Raw genomic sequence first — 24,632 nt, 5'->3', positions numbered from 1 at the left:
AGTAGGTCACTGGAGGGCGTCTGTTCTTCTCAGACAGGATGGGGTTAAAGGAGCCGCTGATTTGGGGCTCCGGCTCACTCAGGCCAGGGGGAGGGAGGTGTACGGAATGCAGGGCGAGCCTGCAGCGGCAAAGGCCTGGCAACCTCTCCACTTTGCCTTCCGCACCCCTGTGGCTGTGCTCTCCTCCACGGCTCCGAAGCTCCCCCCCTCTGCTATCCGCAGTCTCCACCCGCGAAGGGGTTTCTAGTGTGTGGAAACCTTTCCTCCTTCACGGCTCCCTCCCACTGGTGCAGGTCCTGTCCCTATTCTTTTGTCTCTGTTTATTCTTTTTTCTTTTGCCCTACCCAGGTACGTGGGGAGTTTCTTGCCTTTTGGGAGGTCTGAGGTCTTCTGCCAGCGTTCAGTAGGTGTTCTGTAGGAATTGTTCCACATGTAGACGTATTTCTGATGTATTTGTGGGGAGGAAGGTGATCTCTATGTCTTACTCTTCCACCATCTTCCCCCTCTCTCCTACCATAGCATCTTTAATGTCAGTTCTGCGTGCTGTTTTAGCTTTGATTGGGCTCATCAGAGAGTGACAAAAGTCCAAAATGATAGTGACTTAAATAGAAATTGATTTCTTACCAACAAAACTGGAGGTGGATGTTAGAATTGCACTCCTTGGTGTTGGATACCCAGGCTTCTTCCTCCTTGTTCTATTTTCCAGAGCCTTTATATCCGAGGTCATATAATGGTTCAAGAAGCTGCTGCATGTCCATCTATACCCAAATTACTGCCAACAGGAAAATTTTTAAAAAGATCAATAAAAAGGAGTAAAATCAAGTGCCAAACGTCTCTTAAGGAAGAGTTCTCAGAAGCTGCCAGTGACACTTTTGCTTACACTCCATGGGTCAGAATTTAGTAATGTGGCCACACCTGGGATCCAAGGCAGACCAGGAAATATAGTCATTTTTCTGAGCTTGCAGGTACTGAGCTAAAATTATCACTACAAATAAAAGGAAAACCTATTCAAACCAGGAGCCCTGGAGAACTGGCACCACCAGCCATAGCGTGGTCACTGATTATTGATATGTACAAGAAATTAGATTGTTAAAAAAACAGTAACTAGCAAATTATCAAAGCATAACTCTTTCAGAGTTAAGACATCAAGGCAAATATTATTGAAGATGAAAAATTCATTTTGCTGTTAACAATGAAAAAGTTAGCCTTTTCCCCACCAATATCAAGTACCTTAGAAGACATTTCTTAGTATGCATGGCCACTGACCTTGGATTGTGAAGGTCAGAAGAGAATGATGTTCTCTGTTGCCTTCTTCTGATTCTCAGGTCACTCATTATCCAAGTTTAAGAGGGAGTAAATGCAACTAGGGATGAAGGGAGTGATTCACTGAGTAGATATTGTGTAGATATGGGCATTTTTTTTTTTTTTTTGTGGTACGCAGGCCTCTCACTGTTGTGGCCTCTCCCATTGCAGAGCACAGGCTCCAGACACGCAGGCTCAGTGACCATGACTCATGGGCCTAGCCACTCCGTGGCATGTGGGATCTTCCCAGACCCGGGCACAAACCCGTGTCCTCTGCATTGGCAGGCGGACTCTCAACCACTGTGCCACCAGGGAAGCCCCTATATGGGCTTTTAATAAGAATGTCCTGAATGTCCAGAATTTGATTGGTTTGTTCTCAAGCTGTTCTGTGACTAAGTTTCCATTACTTTTAGAGATTTTGATTCGATTAAAATGCACGAATTATTATAAAAAATTCTCCAGTGTTCACCATTGAATTTAATTCTTACATTTATTCACAGTATCTTTAATATCTAAATTGAAACATTAAAGCAGGGAGACTATTCAAGTTTGACTAGTATTAATTTTGAAATAGAATTAGATTATGACTGAAATTTTTCAACGGAAATAATTTAAAATGCCCATATTTAATAGTGTAAAACTTTTTAAAATTAAATTTCTATCTTAAGCCAATATCATTTTGGAATTTTTGTCTCTGTCAGCTGACTCGCTTGACATTTTTGCTTTATGAAGCTATCCTTTGACCAAAAAAAAAAAAAAAAAAAAAAATCATTTATTGAAGCCAGACTTCTATTACCAATTCCTAAAAGCTGTTATTCTGTGGTGTTTACTTTTATTTATAAGCCCTTAAAAACACTCTTACTTTATAGGGGAATGAAATAATTATGGAGTAATGAGATGTAAAATTTGCCCTGAGCTTATTATATCAGATCATCTGGTATCATAAGGTAAATAAAATTGCAAGGTAATATGTGCTTACTGGGCCTCAAATCCTATGGGTTTATTTTTAGGAAACACAATATTAATTAATTGGTAAAAATCATGACAGAGCCAACAGGTGAGCTTCATGAATTGACCTGGTTTAGTGGGTTGGTAAATATGTTTTCAATGAATATGGCACTTTTCCTGTTGTTTTTCTATTGCCTTATCTTATGGAGAAGGATTATCCATTCATAGATTTTTATTTTTAAACAATAAATCATAAGAAAACAAGTGCATGCTGTCATTATAGTTTAATTTAATGTGCCTTTGGGAGGAAAATGATATTTTAAAGTGATTAAATCTACCAGTTAGATATGTATCTCCTCAGTATTATCAGATATTTATGGAATACCTCCATGTGCAAAGTTCTCTGTTCAACTTTGGAATGGGGACATCAGATTCTGAATAGCTTAATCCTGATGAGATCTGTCTGAAGTCATAGTTATCTCTTTACTGCTTCCACAGAGCAGAACGGAAATATCCTAGTTCTGTTATTAAATTAGAATTATAAAGTAATAAATTAAAATAACAGTGACACTCTAGCTATTTTTCTGGAACATGAGGCAACTTAATGCTATAAATTCCTAAAAGCACACTGATTAGCCAATAATAATACAATTGGAAAATATGAGTAATGTATAGGGTACGTGTATCTCTGTCCCAGGTAGAAAGGCTCCTTTGGAGAATTAGTCTATGTTTCTGAAACTATCTACTCAGAGCAGTAAATTTATTCTGCTCCAATTCTATGGCCAATCTGATGGCACAGGAATCTAAAATCACCTGAATTTCTATGATACTGTTCTTTAAGTTCTCATGTAGATACCCTACCATGATCTGCTTAAAGATCTGGCACTTTTCTTCTATCACCTAAATAGCAGTGTTTTTAGTAATGAAACTCAGGATGTAATCACTTTCTTATCATATGATAATAGTTTTTTGAGTCAAAACTGAACTCTTTCATTGAAATTCGAATTTATAAATATTTTGGATGGATATCTTTTCAAGCAGAAGTGTACATTTTAAATTTTCCTTTATTCTCTTAAGTTGTTTTATACTTGTCAGAAGTAATTTTGCAGGGCAAGATATTGGATCAGTAGCCTGACTTGTTCAATGAACAATCATAAAAATTTTCAGTAGACATTTTACTTCTGTTGCAAAGTATCCATTTATTTCTGATAAAGTGGCTAAATGATGACTGAAACACAGTGTTAAGAAATCTAATATCTGGGTCTGGTCTCAGGGGTATTTCTTATTTAAGTGAGAGGACTTAGTATGTCATTTAACTTTTAGAGGTTTGTTTCCTCATTCGTAAAATAGAGTAAATAATATTTTCCCTGATTATATCACATAACGCTATTGAGAAAATAAAACACTTTAAAAACGTTAAAGCACTCTCAAAAATTATGTGTGTGTGAATGTATGTGTAGGCATAAGTGATAGAAAATTAAGAAACACATCCTTATTTTGTTGGAATACTGATTATTTATGGAAGTAAAACTTAGTCTTTAGGAGTTTGAAAGAAAAAAACCAGGTTATAGGGCTTTAGACTTTCTTTGAGTGACATGAACAGAGCAAGGTCCATAGGTTTAATTTGCCTTCTTGGAAAGAGAGCAGCTGAAACTGTCAGGACCTAACATAGACTCTGAAGACATCTTGGCATTCATTGTATGTTTGACATTACACGATTTCTGAAGTTCTTTTTATTCTTCAAGGATTTTATAGCTATCCATCAATTTATCCCAGTTTTGTTTCCCAATAGCTGGTACAAAATTGGTGTTTCTTGGGGCTCCAAGTGAGTTAATGCATATTTGTCACAAATGCATTGTTTCCAAATTAATTTCACATCCGAAGTGCACACACTCTCCAATGTAGGAGGGATATAAAAGTAAACATTGTTTATGAGGCCAAATTTAAATAACATCATGTGGTCTTCCACAGGGATGACCAAAACTCTGATTCAAGATGACAGAAACAATGGCCGAAATTATTGCACCATATGGTACCACATTCTATATTTGTTCTTACGATTTTGTACTATATATATTATGATTCCCCACATTGAATTGCCATTTTTAAACATAGAGTGAAATAGATATCTTACACAAATAACTCTTTTCAGGGATGTCATTCAGAAAATTGAATGTACAAAATAAAAAACAGTGACAAACATTTTAAAAGGGCATGGTGTTTTCTCATAATGGTTTTTGGAATATATTTGAAAAACGCTGACACCTCTGCCTCTACTTCTTCTTTAGACTTCTTTACCTGAAACAACTGATCTTCCGGAATTCTTTATTGCTTCTTACAAATGGCCTGGATGGACCCATGGCCCATTGGATCAAAAAAATTGTGCTGCATCCTGGGCTTTTTCTACTGCAAGTAATAAAATCATTTTAATTACTTCCTTATAAATCTCCCTTTGACTCTAGATCTTGACATAGTCATTAAAAGGGTTTTTAATGTAGAATAGTTAAATATTAACATTTGGTCAATTTAAAATCTTACTCTGGCCAGAGAAAGCAGCCTGAAAATGATATAAAAATATGTTTTTACTCTGAAAATTGGCGTTTATTTTTAGCATCTAATTTTAAATAGAGAGTAGATCAAAAGAGCAGCAAAGAAGTTACCAAAATGTATTTGTTCTTTGAGAGTTAAGGCCAGATAATAAGAGTATAAAGTTCCTCTTTACCTATAGTACCATCTGTAATCCTAATATGCATATCACACAGACATATAATTCTTATGTTCTTTTTCTTGATAAGATCTGCAAGAATATATTTAATTATTAAACTAGTAGATTTGATGTAAAGTAAGAATTCAGAACTAGTAGTAATGGATTAAATGGGTTTTATCTCATTTTAGATAAAAGCAACTATGTAGATTCTGACTCTAAAGTGATATAGTTGATCTTCTAATAAGAGTAGTTTCCAAATTAGGGTTGCTGTTGCTTCCACTGTGTGAGGAATACATACCTCTGTTGCAGCAACTTTCATATATTTTCACAAGTCCAGTAAATCGATATTCAGGTTAATCCCAAGATTTGGTCTCCAAATTATCCTCAAAAGCGTGTTGGTTGTATTACAGCAATTAAGCCTAATATGGCATTGATTGTCTACTATCAAAGATCAGTTTCATAAAACTGTGGTCTAGGCTTAAAAATAATTCCAAAAGAGTGCTCAAAAGACTAAGTACTGAAAGCATCATGAAATAAGTTCATAAGCTCTGGAGGGTTGCACTCCTTGGCACAGAGGAGTGCTGATCTTTTGTCTGAATATCATCACTTCATAGCATGAGCTAGTTCGTTCTAGGAAAGATACATTTGGCTGAACTCACTTCTGGAGCATCTCCATCTGTAACGTCTACACTAATGCCTACTCCCCAAGTATAAATGTTCTCTTGACCTCTTTGAGCCCTATTCTAGTTGGGTGGGGACAGATTTAATCATATAAATCATTTGTCATTTTATGTTCATGTGCTTAATGTATTACACCTCTTAGGGGTTATATAAGAATTTTACTTTAAGTTAGACCAGTATTTCTGAACATGTCTTAATAAAGATATTGGTGGTAAAATACTGAAAGTAATTTACTAGGCTGATTTGGCCTGTGTACTCTGGTATCCCCAGGTCACAGCCCCATAGATGGCCTCAGCACAGGGCTAAGTCTGGATTTGTCCCTCTACCTAACAGATGACACAGTTTTGTATCCTGTGTATTCAATACATCAAATCAGGCTGATGCTATTTTTTTTTAATGTGTTAAGTAAAGAAGAGAATATTCTAGGGTCTCTTAAAAACCTAGAAAATTGTCAGGAAGTTGTAGTTAAAATAAGAAAAGTCTTTCAAAGAAGCTAAAAACTATAAAATGGGATAAATACAATTTAAAAATATACACACATATAAAAATATTGTTATGCAGCCAAATACAACTCAAGCAAGATGTCAGAAGTTAATAGGTGAAGGAGTTTGAAATGGTGAGGGCAATACATACTGCAGAACAAACTTGGAGACAGAATAAAATAAGCAGGGAAAATAATAGTGTGAGTCTTGGAGGTAAAGCCCAATGAAAGTTTTCAGAGAGAGAGTGGAAAGCAATTTGCTGAACTGAGTCATTCTTAAATCTTCTGACCTTTTCCAAGTATTTCAAGTGAATTTGGATTAAACCTTCACTGAGATTCAGAAATGTCTGTAAAAAAGCAATGTATTGAAGATCATCACAATTTAAACCCTCATCCTTTAGTTGAAATCTACAGCTTCATGGGGCTGGAGGGGATGTTAGAGGTCCCCTTTTCCAAGGCTTTGGTTTTGTAAAAGAGGCACAAAGAGGGGAAGTGACCTGAACAAAGTGAAAGGCGAGAAGTCTCGGAAGTGATCCCAGAAGCCAGGCTTCTGACTCCTTCGGTATTATTTGTGAAAGTCTTTTCTGAACCAAGAATAGTTACACTAACATTTAAAAAATATACTTGATTCTGAACGCTTGTACTGAAAGTTGAAGCATCAAAGAATTTCTATTTTCTTTTATGAAACAGGGAATTATTTTCTTGAGACTAAGAGAGATGGTGGTATAATGGCATTTGCTCTTATGAAATGTACCTAGCACAAAATAGATGGGAATTGAGAAGGAAGTAGGAGGATATAGATTCAACACACACTGAGTGTCTAAAATGTGCCAGCAATTACACTACAGAATTGTACATATGCTGTAGTTACATAAAAAACATGTATATGCAGAAATACATATGTAAAGGAATTATTTTTAAATGAATTATTTTAGAATAATTCTAAACTAGCATCTTGAGGGGTTTCAGTACACAGATAATTTTGATGAATGAAAACAATAACTTCTGAGAAAAGTGCATAGATAGAAGGAAGGTTATGACTTTGTTGCCTTTCATCAAAAGTAAGAGATTAAGAACAAGACTATATCAGGTCTTCAACAACAACAAAAAATCTGTACGAGAATATCACTGACTCCAATTTTCTTGTGATCTCAACACACATATTATCATGGTAGCATGATCAAAATGCTCACATAGTAGTTTTCTGCCACTGGTTGATTAATTTCCCTAGTCTATTATTCTATGAGGACAGTATGATGACTCTTTTGGTTTTTGTTCATTGTTACAATTTCTACTGCTTAGTCCTGTGCCTGTCACCTAGTAGGTGGTCAACAAATGTGTGTTGGGGAAAGGAACAAACTGATTAACAACAACCATGCTAGGGAATTATTTAAACAAATAGAGGGTTCAATCACAAAAGGTATATATATATAAAACAAGGTGAATTCCACGTCTACTAAGATAAGATTAGGATCATAATGTTCAAGAAAATTGTAAGCATAAAAATGTGCTATGTAGCTTTTTGATAGTTTATAATGTAGATTCATGTTAGTCTCAATTAGTTTAAAAACCAAAGATTTAATTTATTCCAATACATCAGATTAACATGGATGAATTTCCAATTAATATTTCTATGATCAGTTTTTCTGATTTCCTGAGTTTAGTTACATTCACTTCAAAAATATATTTTAAGCCATGATTATATGTTTTAGGTACAGGAGATATAAATGTAAGATATAGCTCTTGCCCTCAAGGAGTTTCACTTGGCAAATTTCTTAATGAAAAATTCAGAAGTATATAGAACATGAAAGGAACAAGGAACTAGAGAAGTCTGTGAAGTTGGTAAGACAATGAAGCAATGCCAAAACTGGACAAAAACTGTAACTGAAATGATGACACAGTTGAATTTGTTGGAATACACAGACATGTTCATCACATTTAGCTTTGATTTTTAGTTACATTAAGTTTCCAAGACTAGCTTAAGATTCAAACAAAAAGCGCTATGTAAATTCTTGGCAATACCATGTGTCACTTGACTATTAATCAATATTCTCTTTGAAACAGGTGTAGCAGCTGACCGCATAGCGATTCAGTCCAAAGGTCGATACACAGCCAACCTATCCCCTCAGAATTTGATCTCTTGCTGTGGCAAGAACCACTATGGATGCAACAGTGGAAGCATCGATAGGGCTTGGTGGTACCTGAGAAAACGTGGGTAAATAGCTGCCTAACACATGTCTCTAGGATTCTTAAGAGTGTGGCTTAGGTTAGAATAAGAAAACATATATATTAAAGTTTTCCAAAAATTTTACAAATATATATGCTGCATCTACATAAACACATGGATTATATTTAAATATATACTATATTTGGTATCTATTGAGATTATAAGCTATTGGAAACAATTGTTTGAAGAATGTATATATTTCTAGCTAAATTAATGAAGAGTCAAGTAAGCATTGTCTTCTTGTGGCTCTGACCCAAATGGTTCTACTGAGTCGTCACGGAGGGAGGAGAGTAGTTGATATTGCTGATACCTCTCTTGAGAACTTTAGTTCCCCAAGTAGATGAATAGATAATCCCAGGTAAGAATTAGGTTAAGAATCAGAGGAATAACATAAAAACATCCTGTATAGTTGCCACAACTCATGAACATCATTGTCACTATCCATCCCATCTGATGAGAAGAGGCAGGTTGCATTTCTTTATGCTTATGTAGTCTGATACTCACACAGCATCTTCGTGTCACCTATAGGAACTAATCTACTTAAAAGCTGAGATATCTCTCTAAGGAAACTGCAGCTGATAACTAGTAGTAGACGTATGTGCTGCCCCTGTGTTCTTTCCTCCTCCACTGAGTGATCTTTGTCTGCTACAGAGAAGTTAGGTGCTATGAGAGAGTGGGTGTTAGGAATTTTATATAAAGTCCTTTAAAATGTTTTTCTTATGTTTTGCCTAATAAGATGGTGTTTAGAATGGACAACTTGGGCTAATACCTTCCTGGTGTAGTAGTGCTTGATTGGCCTCTGTTTTGTACTATAATAAAAATTAAAGCCTTTTAGGAGCTTAAAAATATAACAACATGAGAGTCAGTGAAATCTTATTGTATTAGTCTGGTCAGGTTAACATAACAAAATGTCATAGACTGTGTGGCCTGAACAACAGGCACTTGTTTCCTACGGTTCTGGAGACTGAGAAGCCCAAGACTGGGGTGTTAGTCAGTTCAGTTCCTGCTGAGAACCCTCCTCCTGGCTTGTCTTCTCGTCATGTCCTCATCTGGCAGAGAGAGAGCTCTAGTGTCTTTTCCTGTTATAAGGGCACTGATCCCAGCATGAGGGCCCCACCCTTATGACTTCATTTAAAGCTAATTTTCTCTCAAAGACCCCCATCTCCTCATACCATCACATGGCAGTTAGGGCTTCAACACATGAATTTGGGCTGACACACTTCAATCCATAGTCCTTATTATCCCCAAGTTGAGACCTTTTTTGGAAATGGCTTTGTTTTCATTGTGCTCCTTTGTTCAGATTCTCTTACTTTGTTGAACACTATTGAATTTTCTTGAGGCAATTCTACCAGATAATTCCATGGCCAGCTCAACATTGACTATCCATAAAATCAATTCCATTGTTTTATTTTCCTTACTATCTGCTTCTATATTCAATGAATTATGTTAGATTTGGATCCAAATAATTTGTACTTTTCAATGTTCAATTTCAAAATAAGAAATCAAAATTATTTTATTGTTTGTATAATGTATATATCTCATAACTTTCTACCTTATTAACTTTAATACTATATTAGTATATACAATTCCTTCTAAAGTATCATGAACTACAGACACATAATAATTGAAGTCTTATGAGCAGGTGTTTATAACTTAATAAAAATGTAAAAAAAAAAAACCCTTAATTCTAAAACTTACATAATTTATCAGAATATTACATCTGAGTATGATAAAGTTCATTCTCTTTCACATTAAATTTGGCTCTTCTACATTATCATTATAGATGCAGACTTAAGGAGTCCTTCCCCTATTAATATTACCACAGATTTAATTGATGAACAATTTTCATCTTTGGAAAATTCTATTCAGTAGATAAATTTATTTATTATAATGGATTTAAGCAAGATTTTAAAATATTAAAAAAATGATATAAATGAACTTATTTATAAAACAGAAACAGACTCACAGATTTAGAGAAGGAATTTATGGTTACTGGCGGAAAGGGGTACAGGGGAGGGATATATTGGGAGTTTGGGATTGACATGTACACACTGCTATATTTAAAATAAAATGCCTTTCCATGAAAAAAAATTATAATGAAGAAATAGGAATGGAGTGGGGAATAGTTAATATGATTGAACGACTATGTTCAATGTCATTAAACTTGCATGTACGTAGCCAGAATAATTTACAAATGTTTTATTCAGTAAAATTGCATATAGATAGGTAATTATGGCATTTTCCTAAGTATTATTTTGACATCTTTGCTTATTCCTCATAGACTGGTATCCCATGCATGCTATCCACTTTTCAAGGATCAAAATGCTACCAATAATGGCTGCGCCATGACAAGTAGGTCTGATGGACGGGGAAAGCGACATGCCACCAAGCCCTGTCCCAACAGCATCGAGAAATCCAATAGGATCTACCAATGTTCTCCTCCATACAGGGTCTCTTCCAATGTAAGTCTGAATCGCAAGAATTAGAAAGGGTTAACTTTCTCAAAAATATATACTACTGTCATTAAAACTATTTAAAAACTAGTATATTCTAAAATAATGCTATGCTTTCAGGTATAATTTTTGATATTCTTAAGATGTCTATTAATGACCTCCAATTTGGGTATAATTTTTGATCTTTGTAGTATTAGCAGTCCAAATGATTGCCTTAAATTCAAAAATGCCCATGGAAATAAAGTTTTATAATTTTATGTATATATATGTATATATATATATATATACATACATATATATATATAAATACTTGACAGATAAAGGCTACAGCAAAACCTTTTTCACTGACTTTTTTGTGATAGTAGCTCATTTTATCAATCTTTTGCCTTACTCCACAGAATAATTGAAATGGACAGTCATAATGGAAAAAAAGATTCTCTTGGATTCCAGTTTATCATGTTAAAAGCCTAGGAAAAGTGTACTCCATTGTATCAGTATCACCAAGACATTCTCATTTTCAGAATATTTGAAACTTCAATGGCTTCCCGATACCTATAGAATACAGTTTGACATTCTTACCATGACATACAGGGCTTCATGATTTGGTTCTGACGTACTGCTTTCACAGATTCATTTCCCACCAGGTTCTAACCCACCCCCCCACCTGCCCATAATGCTCCTGGTAAGTTGACCTGCTGTCTGCTCCCCAGATGCACCATGACCTTCATGCTTCTCTACTTAGCCAGGTGATGATTCCTCTCACCCAAATGGTTATCCCACCTACTTCCATGTCAAGGAAGTAGGTCAAAACTTCATCTTCTTTGAGAAGATTTTCCTTGACTCCTAGGCAGAACCAATGTCCCTTTCTTGTTTGCATCCATGGCACTTTGTGCTTGTCTCTGTAATAAAACTTAGTATCTCATAATGTAATTAGTTTTGTTAGTGCCTGTCTATTCCACCAAAATGCAAATATCTTCAGGACAGAGGCAAGGTCAATATTTTTTTCTGTCCTAGTTTCTTGTCTTTACTCTGATCAATGTGCTCACATTTATATGAATAAATGAATGAATGACCTGCCTCTTTCCTAAGGGTTGCATTACACAGGGGACAACAACAGAGAAATATTTGTATGCTAAAACTGAGGAACCTCACTATCTTCTGGGATCGCTTTTGTGATCCTAAGAATGGAGATGACATTAATCTCTACTGATAAACAGAGTTTTAACTGAATTATTTTTCCTTTGTGACCATAAACATCTTTGTATTTTTCTTCATTCCAAAATTATTGTCAGTGGTAAGAGTCATTGAAACGTGTGTGTGTCTTGTCTTTAGCAAGTTCATCAATGTGGCAATTCACATGTGAGTATTTCAAAAGGTGATTAAGAGTAAACTGCAAGTGGTCAAGGCACACTGGGTTGCATAATTCCTAAACTGATTGTACAGTACCTAACATTACACACCAAACAATAGGTTTAGTGTGCTCTGATAACAGAAATGGTGCTCACTGATTTTTTTTCTTCCAGGAAACTGAGATAATGAAAGAAATCATGCAAAATGGACCAGTTCAAGGTAAGCTTGGATGAAATATGGTTGTGTCTTATTTATTCCTTTAATAAACAACATTATTACATTTTATCTCCTGTATAAAGAGCTTAATAAATGATAGAAATTTTTAACTTTTAGATTACTCTTAAGGATTCAGTGGTTGTAAGACCAAAGTAATTATAGGAGATCCACTCACCTAATAACCTAATTAGCTGACCTTTTATTTGAAGAAGATAAACTCATTCATACATTGAATTCTTAAACGAATGTTAATGACACATTGGATGAAAGTCTGCTAAGTGTATCCAAAGTGATCATGGATCCAAAAGACATTCGAACAGGAAATACTAACTGATAGAGTTCATTTAATTGTTTACTTATATTTAGGACTCATACATAATGTTAGAAATTTCCTCACTTCGGTTTAAGTGGATTAAGTAATGGATTGAAAAAAAAATCAAGGTTTAGCAGTAGAAACAAAGTGGACACTTTAATTTTTCTATAAACTCAAAAGAAATCGAATAATCCAGTATAATTTTTGTGTTTTATAACATGCATTCCATTTTGATCAATTTTGTAAATGTGTTATGTATGGTAAACTAACAGTAAGTAAGGAAATAATATACTGACTTTCTGTCCATTGATTTTGATATGAAGATATTATTTCTGATACATAGTTCCTCTGCTTACCTATTTGATTTGATTTTGCACCAATGGCATGAATAAAAATAGGTTCACAGTGTATATTTTCTATGCTAAACGTTGCCTTGAAATTCTTGGAAAAACAAAACCAGTGAGGCCTAAAATAGAAATTCAGGGTGTGAATACTGAAAGGCCCATAATATAGTATCAATGCAGTGGAATTGGTAAATAAATAAATTAAAGAATTTGGTTAAACATAACAAAATTAAATTGAAAACATCTGATATATACCCAAGGAGCTACTGGCCAAAATGTATTTTTGTTTTTCTGAATGCTGGCCTAATTAGTATTGGTTCAACATTTGCAGGAACCACAGATTTTAAAACTGTGATGGAAAGATTTTTATTGATCTTTATCATCACTTAACATTTATTGGAAAACCAAAACTTACTCTAATCATGCCCTGAATTTAACTTTTAAAATCCTGGAACAATACACAAAAACTGAAACAAATAAAGAGAATTTTTTTCCCTCCTTACAGTTGTGTAATTTTTGAAAGCTGGTAAAATAACAGGGAAATTCATGTGTAATTTAAATATATGCTTCGTTAAGCGGAGTTTGTGTGACAAATTTGAAGGAACACAGGCATTTGAAGTCAAGGCTGAATTTGAAATTCCAGTTTTGACATTTTCAACTTAAATGATTTTGGTCAAGTTATTTAAACCTCTCTGAATTTACAATCGTTATATTACTGTTTCAAGTTTCTCTCTCTCTCTTTCTTTTAATCAGTCAAAAGAAACTTGCATCATAATGATTTAAAATTGAGAACACCTTAGGTTTATTTTATGGTCAAATATATAAGTGTTCATGAATTTTACATAATGAATCAAAAATAAAGAAATAAAATTTGTAAATAATAATGTTGAAATTCAGATTATTCAACATCTATGTAACAAATGTTTGCTGAGAACCTCCCTCCTGCCAACCTGAGCCAGGATCATGAGATAGAGCTCACCATCCTACCCTCAGGTGTGTCATAATTCTGTGTAATAAGTTTGCTGCTATTCTCCAGAAGTATAATTGCACTACAGTAGTTTATGTACTTATATGTTGATGAGTTCATCAAGTCTATTTTGGTGTCAGACTCAAGGAAGGATCTGTCTTCAAGTTAATTGTCATGGTGTCTCACTCATGTTTCTTTTGTTTACAGTGGTATTTTTCCACATTGAAGAGTATATTTTATTCACAGTGCTTAGAATTGAGAAAAGCTAATGGAGTCAATGATTCTATGGAAGAGAAAACCAATAGCAATATTTCACACTTTTATAAATGCTGGTTGCTTCATCTTGCTGTCAATGCAACATAGTTGTCTACATATTTTTGCCTGGGCTAATGTACAGGACTTTCTCCTGCTTGGTACAAAAGAATGTAAAAGGCAATAGAATTCTGAATAAATAATACCATGTGCACTCTTCTGAAATCTATAGAATTAAACATAAGTTTATGTACTGGAAAGAGAACAAAAGAAAAGATCTGCAAAGCGTACAGTTATATAAATTTTTGAAATCCTATGGAAAGGTGTTTTAAAGTAAATAAAGAAGATTTAACCTCTTTTGAGAATATTTAGACAGCAACAGAAAAGGCATGAAACATTAATAAATGAAATAAAAAATGGAATCAAAAGTAATATTTGACTTTGGAAGAGAAGCTTCATTTTAGTATCTATCAAAAATTTTCTTATTTTATTTAAAATGTACATCAAACTAAGACAAGCATTGTGCACAGTTGTCAAGGTATACTTAACTAGCCCAACTAAAAATATTTTCAATTCAAGTCTTTGAAAGGAGAAGTTTAAAGTGTTCACCCTGAATTGCCCAAGCCCTTCAATAAAACAGCACACAATACAGAAAAGAAATAATCTAGGTGAGGGAAGGAAGGAGAGTTTTATAAAGTATAAGCTCTTTCTTTCTAAACAATACACTATTGGCTTAGTTCTTCAGAGCTGGAGGGATGCAATCTTGTCAGAGTATTCTTTTGCCAAGGGTTTGCTTTTTATTCAAACTCACCAAGGAAAGTTTTGTATTCACTTCCAAGGATGAAGAACAATTATTTTACACCCTGTTTGCTAGGTTCACCCTTTGCTGCTACTTAATTGGAATTTAAAGAGACTTGTGGAGAAGCCCAAGAAGCCCAAGAAATAGTGATCATCAGTCAAGGGTAGTGGGCTTCTTGCAAGGTCTCAGTTCCTGGTAATTGTGCTTCTGTCAATTAAAAATAGATGGCGGGTGGTTCAAGATGGCAGAGTAGAAGGACATGCTCTCACTCCCTCTTGTGAGAACACCAGAATCACAACTAACTGCTGAACAATCATCAACAGGAAGACACTGGAATTCACCAGAAAAGATACCCCACATCCAAAGACAAAGAAGAAGACACAATGAGATGGTAGGAGAGGCACAATCACAATAAAAGCAAATCCCATAACTGCTGGGTGGGTGACTCACAAAGTGGGGAACACTTATACTACAGAAGTGCACACACTGGAGTGAAGGTTCTGAGCCTCACGTCAAGCTTCCCAACCTGGGGTTCCAGAAATGGGAGGAGGAATTCCTAGAGAATCAGACTTTGAAGGCTAGTGGGATTTGACTGCAGGACTTCGACAGGACCTGGGGGAAACAGAGACTCTACTCTTGGAGGACACACATAAAGTAGTGTGTGCATCAGGACCCAGCGAAAGGAGAAGTGACCCTGGGGGAGACTGAACCAGAACTACCTGCTAATGTTGGAGGGTCTCCTGCAGAGGTGGGGGTGGCTCTGTCTCACCATGAGGGCAAGGACAATGGCAGCAGAAGTTCTGGAAGTACTCCTTAGCATGAGCCCTCACAGAGTCTGCCATTAGCCCCAAAAAAGAGCCCGGGTAGGCTCCAGTATTGGGTTGCCTCGAGCCAAACAAACAACAGGGAGGGAAACCAGCCCCACCCATGAGCAGTCAAGTGGATTAAGGTTTTACTAAGCTCTCACCAACAGAGAAACAGCCAGCTCTACCCACCACCAGTCCTTCCTATCAGGAAACATGCACAAGACTCTTAGATAGCCTCATCCAACAGAGAGCAGACAGCAGAAGCAAGAAGAACTACAATCCTGTAGCCTGTGGAGTAAAAACCACATTCACAGAAAGATAGACAGGATGTAAAGGCAGAGGACTATGTACCAGATGAAGGAACAAGATAAAACCCCATAAAAACAACTATATGAAGTGGAGATAAGCAATCTTCCAGAAAAAGAATTCAGAATAATGATAGTGAAGATGATCCAGGACCTCGGAAAAAGAATGGAGGCAAAGATGGAGAAGATGCAAGAAATGTTAAACAAAGATCTAGAAGAATAAAGAACAAACAAACAAAAATGGACAATACAATAACTGAAATGAAAAATACACTAGAAAGAATCAATAGCAGAATAACTGAGGCAGAAGAATGGATAAGTGACCTGAAAGACAGAATGGTGGAATTCACTGCTGTGGAACAAAATAAAGAAAAAAGAATGAAAAGAAATGAAGACAGCCTAAGAGACCTCTGGGACAACATTAAGCGCAACAACATTAGCATTATAAGGTTCCCAGAAAGAGAATAGAGAGAGAAAGCTCCCAAGAAAATATTTGAAGAGCTTATAGTTTAAAATTTCCCTAACATGGGAAAGAAAAGAGCCATCCAAGTCTGGGAAGTTCAGAGAGTCCCATGCAGGATAAACTAAAGGAGAAACACGCGGAGACACATAATAATCAAATTGGCAAAACTTAAAGGCAAAGAAAAATTATTGAAAGCAGCAAGGGAAAAACAACAAATAACATATAAAGGAATTCCCATACGGTTAGCAGCTGATTTCTCAGCAGAAACTCTTCAAGTCAGAAGGGAGTGGCATGACGTACATAAAGTGATGAAAGGGAAGAACTTACAAACACGATTACTCTACCTGGCAAGCATCTCATTCAGATTCAATGGAGAAATCAAAAGCTTTACAGACAAGAAAAGCTAAGGCAATTCAGCACCATCAAACCAGCTCTACAACAAATGCTAAAGGAACTTCTCTAAGTGGGAAACACAACAGAAGAAAAGGACCTACAAAAACAAACCCAAAACAATTAAGAAAATGGTAATAGGAACATACATATTGATAATTACCTTAAACGTGAAAGGGTTAAATGCTCCATCCAAAAGACACAAGCTTGCTGAATGGATACAAAAACAAGACCCATATATATGTTATCTACAAGAGACCCACTTCAGACTTAGGGACACATACAGACTGAAAGTGAGGGGATGGAAAAATATATTCCCTGCAAATGGAAGTCAAAAGAAAGCTGTAGTAGCAGTACTCAGATAAAATAGACTTTAAAATAAAGAATATTACAAGGGACAAGGAAGGACACTACATAATGATCAAGGGATCAATCCAAGAAGAAGATATAAAAATTATAAATATATATGCACACAACATAGGAGCACCTCAATAAATAAGGCAACTGCTAACAGATATAAAAGAGGAAATTGACAGTAACACAATAATAGTGGGGGGCTTTAACACCTCACTTACACCAATGGACAGATCATCCAAACGGAAAATTAATAAGGAAACACAAGCTTTAAATGACACAATAGACCAGATGGATTTAATTCATATTTATAGGACATTCCATCCAAAAACAGCAGGTTACACTTTCTTCTCAAGTGCGTACGGAACATTCTCCAGGATAGACCACATCTTGGGTCATAAATCAAGCCTCAGTAAATTTAAGAAAATTGAAATCATATCAAGCATCTTTTATGACCACAATGTTATGAGATTAGAAATCAATGACAGGGAAAAAAATGTAAAAAACACAAACACATGGAGGCTAAACAATACGTTACTAAATAACCAAAAGATCACTGAAGAAATCAAAGAGGAAATTGAAAAATACCTAGAGACAAATGACAATGGAAACACGATGATCCAAAACTTTAGGGATGCAGCAAAAGCAGTTCTAAAAGGGAAGTTATACCTATACAATCCTACCTCAAGAAACAAGAAAAATCTCAAATAAACAACCTAACATTACACCTAAAGGAACTAGAGAAAGAAGAATAAACAAAGCGCAAAGTTAGCAGAAGGAAAGGAATCATAAAGATCAGAGCAGAAATAAATGAAATAGAAACAAAGAAAACAAAAGCAAAGATCAATAAAACTAAAAGCTTATTCTTTGAGAAGATAAACAAAATTGATAAACTTTTAGCCAGACTCACCAAGAAAAAGAGGGAGAGGATTCAAATCAATAAAACTGGAAATGAAAAAGGAGAAGTTACAACAGACACTGCAGAAATACAGAGCATTCTAAGAGACTACTACAAGCAACTCTATGCCAATAAAATGGACAACCAGGAAGAAATGGACAAATTCTAGAAAGGTATAACCTTCCAAGACTGAACCAGGAAGAAATAGAAAATATGAACAGATCAATCACAAGTAATGAAATTGAAACTATGATTAAAAATCTTCCAACAAACAAAAGTCCAGGACCAGATGGCTGCAAAGGTGAATTCTATCAAACATTTAGAGGAGAGCTAACACCCATCCTCCTCAAACTCTTCCAAAAAATTCCAGAGGAAGGAACACTCTCAAACTTATTCTATGAGGCCGCCATCACCCTGATACCAAAACCAGACAAAGATACTATAAAAAAAGAAAATTACAGACCAATGTCACTTATGAATATAGATGCATAAATCCTCAACAAAATACTTGCAAACAGAATCCAACCACATATTAAAAGGATTATACACCATGGTCAAGTGGGATTTATCCCAGGGATGCGATTCTTCAATATACGCAAATCAATCAATGTAATATGCATATTAACAAATTGAAGAATAAAAACCATATTATCATCTCAGTAGATGCAGAAAAAGCTTTTGACAAAGTTCAGCAACATTTATGATAAAAACTCTCTAGAAAGTGGGCATAGAGGAAACCTACCTCAACATAATAAAGGCCATATATGGCAAACCCACAGCGAGCATCATACTCAATGGTGAAAAATTGAAAGCATTTCTTCTAAGATTAGGAACAAGACAAGGATGTCCACTCTCACCACTATTATTCAACATAGTTTTGGAAGTCCTAGCCATGGCAATCAGAGAAGAAAAAGAAATGAAAGGAATACAAATTGGAAAAGAAGAAGTAAAGTGTCACTGTTTGCAGATGACATGGTAGTATACATAGAGAATCCTAAAGATGCCACAGAAAGCTACTAGAGCTAATCAATGAATTTGGTAGTTGCAGGATACAAAATTAATGCACAAAAATCTCTTGCATTCCTATATATTAATGATGAAAAATGTGAAAGAGAAATTAAGGAAACACTCCCATTTACCATTGCAACAAAAGAATAAAATACGTAGGAATAAACCACCTAGGGAGACAAAATACCTGTATGCAGAAAACTATAAGACACTGCCTAAAGAATTTAAAGTTGATACCAGTAGATGGAGAGATATACGATATTCGTGGTTTGGAAGAATGAATATTGTGAAAATGACTATACTACCCAAAGCAATCTACAGATTCAATGCAATCCCTATTAAATTACCAAAGGCATTTTTTTTACAGAACTTGAACAGAAAATTTAAAATTTGTATGGAGAAACAAAAGATCCCAAATAGCCAATGCAGTCTTGAGAGAAAAAAAGCAGAGCTAGAGAAATCAGACTCCCTGACTTCAGACTATAGTACAAAGCTACATTAATCAAGACAATATGGTACTGGCACAAAAACAGAATATAGATCAATGGAACAGGATTGAAAGCCCAGAGATAAACCCATGCACCAAGGTCAACTAATCTATTACAAAGTAGGCAAGGATATACAATGGAGAAAAGACAGTCTCTTCAATAAGTGGTGCTGGGAAAACTGGACAGCTACATGTAAAAGAATGAAGTTAGAGCACTCCTTAGCACCATATACAAAAATAAACTCAAAATGGATTCAAGACCTAAATGTAAGATGAGACACTATAAAACTCTTAGAGGAAAACATAGGAAGAACACTCTTTGACATAAATCACAGCAAGATATTTTTTGATCCACCTGCCAGAGTAATGGAAATAAAACCAAAAATAAACAAATGAGACCTAATGAAACTTAAAAGCTTTTTGCACAACGAAGGAAAACATAAACAAGATGAAAAGACAACCCTCAGAATGGGAGATAATGTTTGCAAACGAATCAATGGACAAAGGATTAATATCCAAAATATATAAACAGCACATGCAGCTCAATATTTAAAAAGAAAACCTAATCCAAAAATGGGCAGAAGACCTAAATAGACATTTTCTCCAAAGAAGACATACAGATGGCCTGAAGCACATGAAAAGTTGCTCAACATCACTAATTATTAGAGAAATGCAAATCAAAATTACAATTAGGTATCACCTCACACCGGTTAGAAAAGGCATCATTGGAAAACCTACAAACAACAAATGCTGGAGAGGGTGTGGAGAAAAGGGAACCCTCTTGCACTGTTGGTGGGAAGGTAAATTGATACAGCCACTATGGAGAACAGTATGAAGGTTGCTTAAAAAACTAAAATAGGGCTTCCCTGCTGGTGCAGTGGTTGAGAGTCTGCCTGCCGATGCAGGGGACACGGGTTCGTGCCCCGGTTTGGGAAGATCCCACATGCCTCGGAGCGGCTGGGCCCGTGAGTCATGGCCGCTGAGCCTGCGCGTCCGGAGCCTGTGCTCCGCAATGGGAGAGGCCACAACAATGAGAGGCCCGCATACCGCAAAAAGAATAAATAAATAAAATAAAATAAAATCGAGCCATTAAAAAAAAAAAAGAAAAACTAAAATAGAATTACCATATGACCCAGCACCCAGAGAAAACTGTAGTTCAAAAAGACACATACACCCCAATGTTCATTGCCGCACTATTTACAATAGCCAGGTCATGAAAGCAACCTAAATGCCCATTGACAGATGAATGGATAAAGAAGATGTTGTAAATATATAGAATGGAATATTACTCAGCCATAAAAAGGAACGAAATTTGGTCATTTGTTGAGACTTGGATGGATCTAGAGACTGTCATACAGAGTGAAGTAAGTTAGAAAGAGAAAAACAAATATCATATATTAACGCATATATGTGGAACTTAGAAAAATTGTACAGATGAACTGGTTTGCAGGGCAGAAATTGAGACACAGATGTAGAGAACAAACATATGGACACCAAGGGTGGGAAAGCCATGGAGGGTGGGGTGTGTGTGATTAATTGGGTGATTGGGATTGAGATGTATACACTGATGTGTATAAAATTGATGACTAATAAGAACCTGCTATATAAAAAAATAAATAAAAGAAAATTCAAAATAAAGTAAAATGTGTGCAAGAGGAAAAAAAAATGATGGTGGGGTGAGGAGTCAAGGTGGTGGTGTGGGAAGATGCAGAGTTAGTGTCTCCTCACAACTAGTGTCTCGTCGTAACTAGTCTGCCGGTCACTGGTCAGGGATTCTGACCCCCAGGGAGATGGGAGGACTTCCAAAATGAACCGGTAGGACGTAGGGGGACTGTAGGTGGAGGAGAAATAGAGGCCAGACAAGATCAGCCTGCCTGAGGCCAGAGAGATCAGGAGAAGCAGGTGGGATGGACTCTCTGGGAAGAGCGGGAGAGGAGCTGAGGGCAATCACCTGGTCCATTTGGGTAGTGAAGCCTGCTGAGTTCTGAATCCGCTTCCCCCACCCCCATCCAAAGCCCCATCCAGGCCTCTTGGAGATCAGGAGAGTCAGGTGAGAAAGGCCCTGCAGGAGAAGAAGAGGACAATTGCCTGGCCCACTCGGGCATGGGGAGCCTGCTGAGCTCCCTGCCCAGTCCCTTTCCCTCGAAACTCCCCTTCCCTCACCCTCCCCCACCAGCTGGGGTCATAGGAGGGAGGCTGGGGAGATCAGGAGAGGCAGGCGGGAGGGACCCTTCCAGACCCCAGATCAGAGGAGCAGGAGAGGAGAGGAGAGCATTTGTCCTGCCCTCTCGAGCCCAGGAAGCCTGCTAGCACCCCAGGTCAGGTTCCCTCCCCCTGAGACTGTACTGGGTAGCATGCCTGGGCCCCTTTTTTTCCTTGAACATAAGCCCCACCCCCCACATCTCCCAGGGCCTTTTCCAGCCCTGTAGGTCTTGAGCATTGGCCCCGCCCAATACCCAAGCCTCACCCTTGCTTAGGCCACACTTTCCACAGCCAAGGCCTTTCTCCCCCCACCAGTTTTTGTTTTTCCATTCCCTCCTCCTCTTTTTTTTTATTGTGGTACTGATGTAACTTCCAATTATTGATTCATCTATATTTTTATTTTAAAGTTTTTCAAACATACCTATTGTTTCCGATTGTAATTTTATACTTTGTTATTTCTCTTGCTCTCTCTTTTTTTTTTTTTTTTTGCCACACCACACAACTTGCAGGATCTTGTTTTATGACCCTGTGGTTGGGGAGAAGCTCCTGTGGTGGGAGCTCCAAGTCTGAACTACTGGACTAACAGAGAACCTCTGATCCCAGGGAATATTCATTGGAGAGAGTTCTCACAGAGTACCTCATCTCAGCACCAAGACCCAGCTCTACCCAACAGCCTAGAAACTCCAGTGCTGGAAGCTTCAGACCAAATAGGCAGTAAGACAGAAACACAATCACACTCATTAAAAAAAAAAAAAGAAAAAAAATTAGATGGCAAAAAAATATGTCACAGATGAAGGAGCAAGGTAAAAACCTATAAGACCAAGTAAATGAAGAGAAATAGGCAATCTACCTGAAAAATAATTCAAAGTAATGATAATAAAGACGATCCAGAATCTCAGAAATAGAATGGAAGCATGGATTGAGAAAATACAAGAAATGCTTAACAAAGATCTAGAAGAACTAATGAACAAACAAACAAATGTGAACAACACAATAACTGAAATGAAAAATACACCAGAAGGAATCAATAACAGAATAATGGAGGCAGAAGAACAAATAAGTGAGCTGGAAGACAAAATGGTGGAAATAACTGCCAAGGAGCAGAATAAAGTAAAAAGAATGAAGACAAGCTCAGAGACCTCTGGGACAACACTAAATGCACTGACATTTGAATTATAGGGGTCCCAGAAGAAGAGAAAAAGAAAGGGTCTGAGAAAATATTTGAAGAGATTATACTGGAAAACTTCCTTAACATGGGAAAGGAAATAGTCACCCAAGTCCAGGAAGCACACAGAGTTACATAAAGGATAAACCCTAGGAAAAACACAGCAAGACATACATTAATCAAACTAGCAAAAATTAAATTCCAAGAAAAAATATTAAAAATGACAAGGGAAAAACAAAAATTAACATACAAAGGAATCCCCATAAGGATAACAGCTGATTTTTCAGTGGAAACTCTGCAGGCCAGAAGGGAGTGGCAAGATATACTTAAAGTGATGAAAGAGAAAAATCTACAACCAAGATTACTCTATCCAGCAAGGGTCTCCTTCAGATTTGATAGAGAAGTCAAAAGCTTTTCAGACAAACAAAAGCTAAGAGAATTCAGCACCATCAAACCAGCTTTACAATAAATGATAAAGAAACTTCTCTAAGCAGAAAACACAAGAGAAGAAAAATACCCACAAAAACAAACCCCAAACAATGAAGAAAATTGTAATAGTAACATACATACCGATAATAACCTTGAATGTAAATGGATTAAATGTCCCAACCAAAAGACACAGACTGGCTGAAGGGATACAAAAACAAAACCCATATATATGCTGTCTACAAGAGACCCACTGCAGACCTAGGAACACATACAGACTGAAAGTGAAGGGATGGAAAAAGATATTCCATGCAAATGGAAATCAAAAGAAAGCTGGAATAGCAACACTCATATCAGATAAAATAGAGTTTAAAATAAAGACTGTTACAAGAGATAAGGAGGGAAACTACATAATGATCAAAGGATCAATCCAAGAAGATATAACAATTATAAATATTTATGCACCCAACATAGGAGCACCCCAATACATAAGGCAAATGCTAACAACCATGAAAGAAGAAATCGACAGTAACACAATAATAGTAGGGGGCATTAACACCCCACTTACACCAATGGACAGATCATCCAAACAGAAAATAAATAAGGAAACACAAGCTTTAAATGACACAATAGACCAGATAGAACTAATAGATATTTATAGAACATTCCACTCAAAAGTGTCAGAATACACTTTCTTCTCAAGTGAACATGGAACATTCTCCAAGATGGATCATATCTTGGGTCAAAACTCAAGCCTCAGAAAATTTAAGAAAATTGAAATCATATCAAGCATCTTTTCTGACTACAACTTTATGAGATTGGAAATCAATTGCAGGAAAAAAACTGTAAAAAAACCAAATACCTGGAGGCTAAATAGTGCACTACTAAATAACCAAGAGATCACTGAAGAAATCAAAGAAGAAATTTTAAAAATACATAGAAACAAATGACAATGAAAACATGATGACCCAAAACCTATGGGACGCAGCAAAAGCAGTTCTATGAGGGAAGTTTATAGCAATTCAATCTCACCTCAAGAAACAAGAAAAATCACAAATAAACAATGTAACCCTACACTTAAAACAACT

The 24,632-nt window shown here is 36.2% G+C and overlaps 1 protein-coding gene across 1 annotated transcript in view; it reads left to right on the top strand.

Annotated features, from left to right (window-relative positions):
- The window catches only part of TINAG (tubulointerstitial nephritis antigen), a 94,617-nt gene that overhangs the window by 29,150 nt on the left and 40,835 nt on the right, over positions 1 to 24,632 (top strand). Inside the window, exons 5-8 of the mRNA XM_065885389.1 lie at positions 4,539 to 4,662; positions 8,184 to 8,334; positions 10,628 to 10,808; positions 12,323 to 12,368. Coding sequence (XP_065741461.1) covers positions 4,539 to 4,662; positions 8,184 to 8,334; positions 10,628 to 10,808; positions 12,323 to 12,368 — 502 coding nt within the window. The remainder of the gene's footprint in view (positions 1 to 4,538; positions 4,663 to 8,183; positions 8,335 to 10,627; positions 10,809 to 12,322; positions 12,369 to 24,632) is intronic.

The sequence above is a fragment of the Phocoena phocoena genome, chromosome 10 (genome assembly GCF_963924675.1).
Source record: "Phocoena phocoena chromosome 10, mPhoPho1.1, whole genome shotgun sequence".
NCBI classification, from domain to species: Eukaryota; Metazoa; Chordata; class Mammalia; order Artiodactyla; family Phocoenidae; genus Phocoena; species Phocoena phocoena.
Note: the sequence above shows the minus strand (reverse complement) of the source record. Positions and strands in the feature narration are given on the sequence as shown.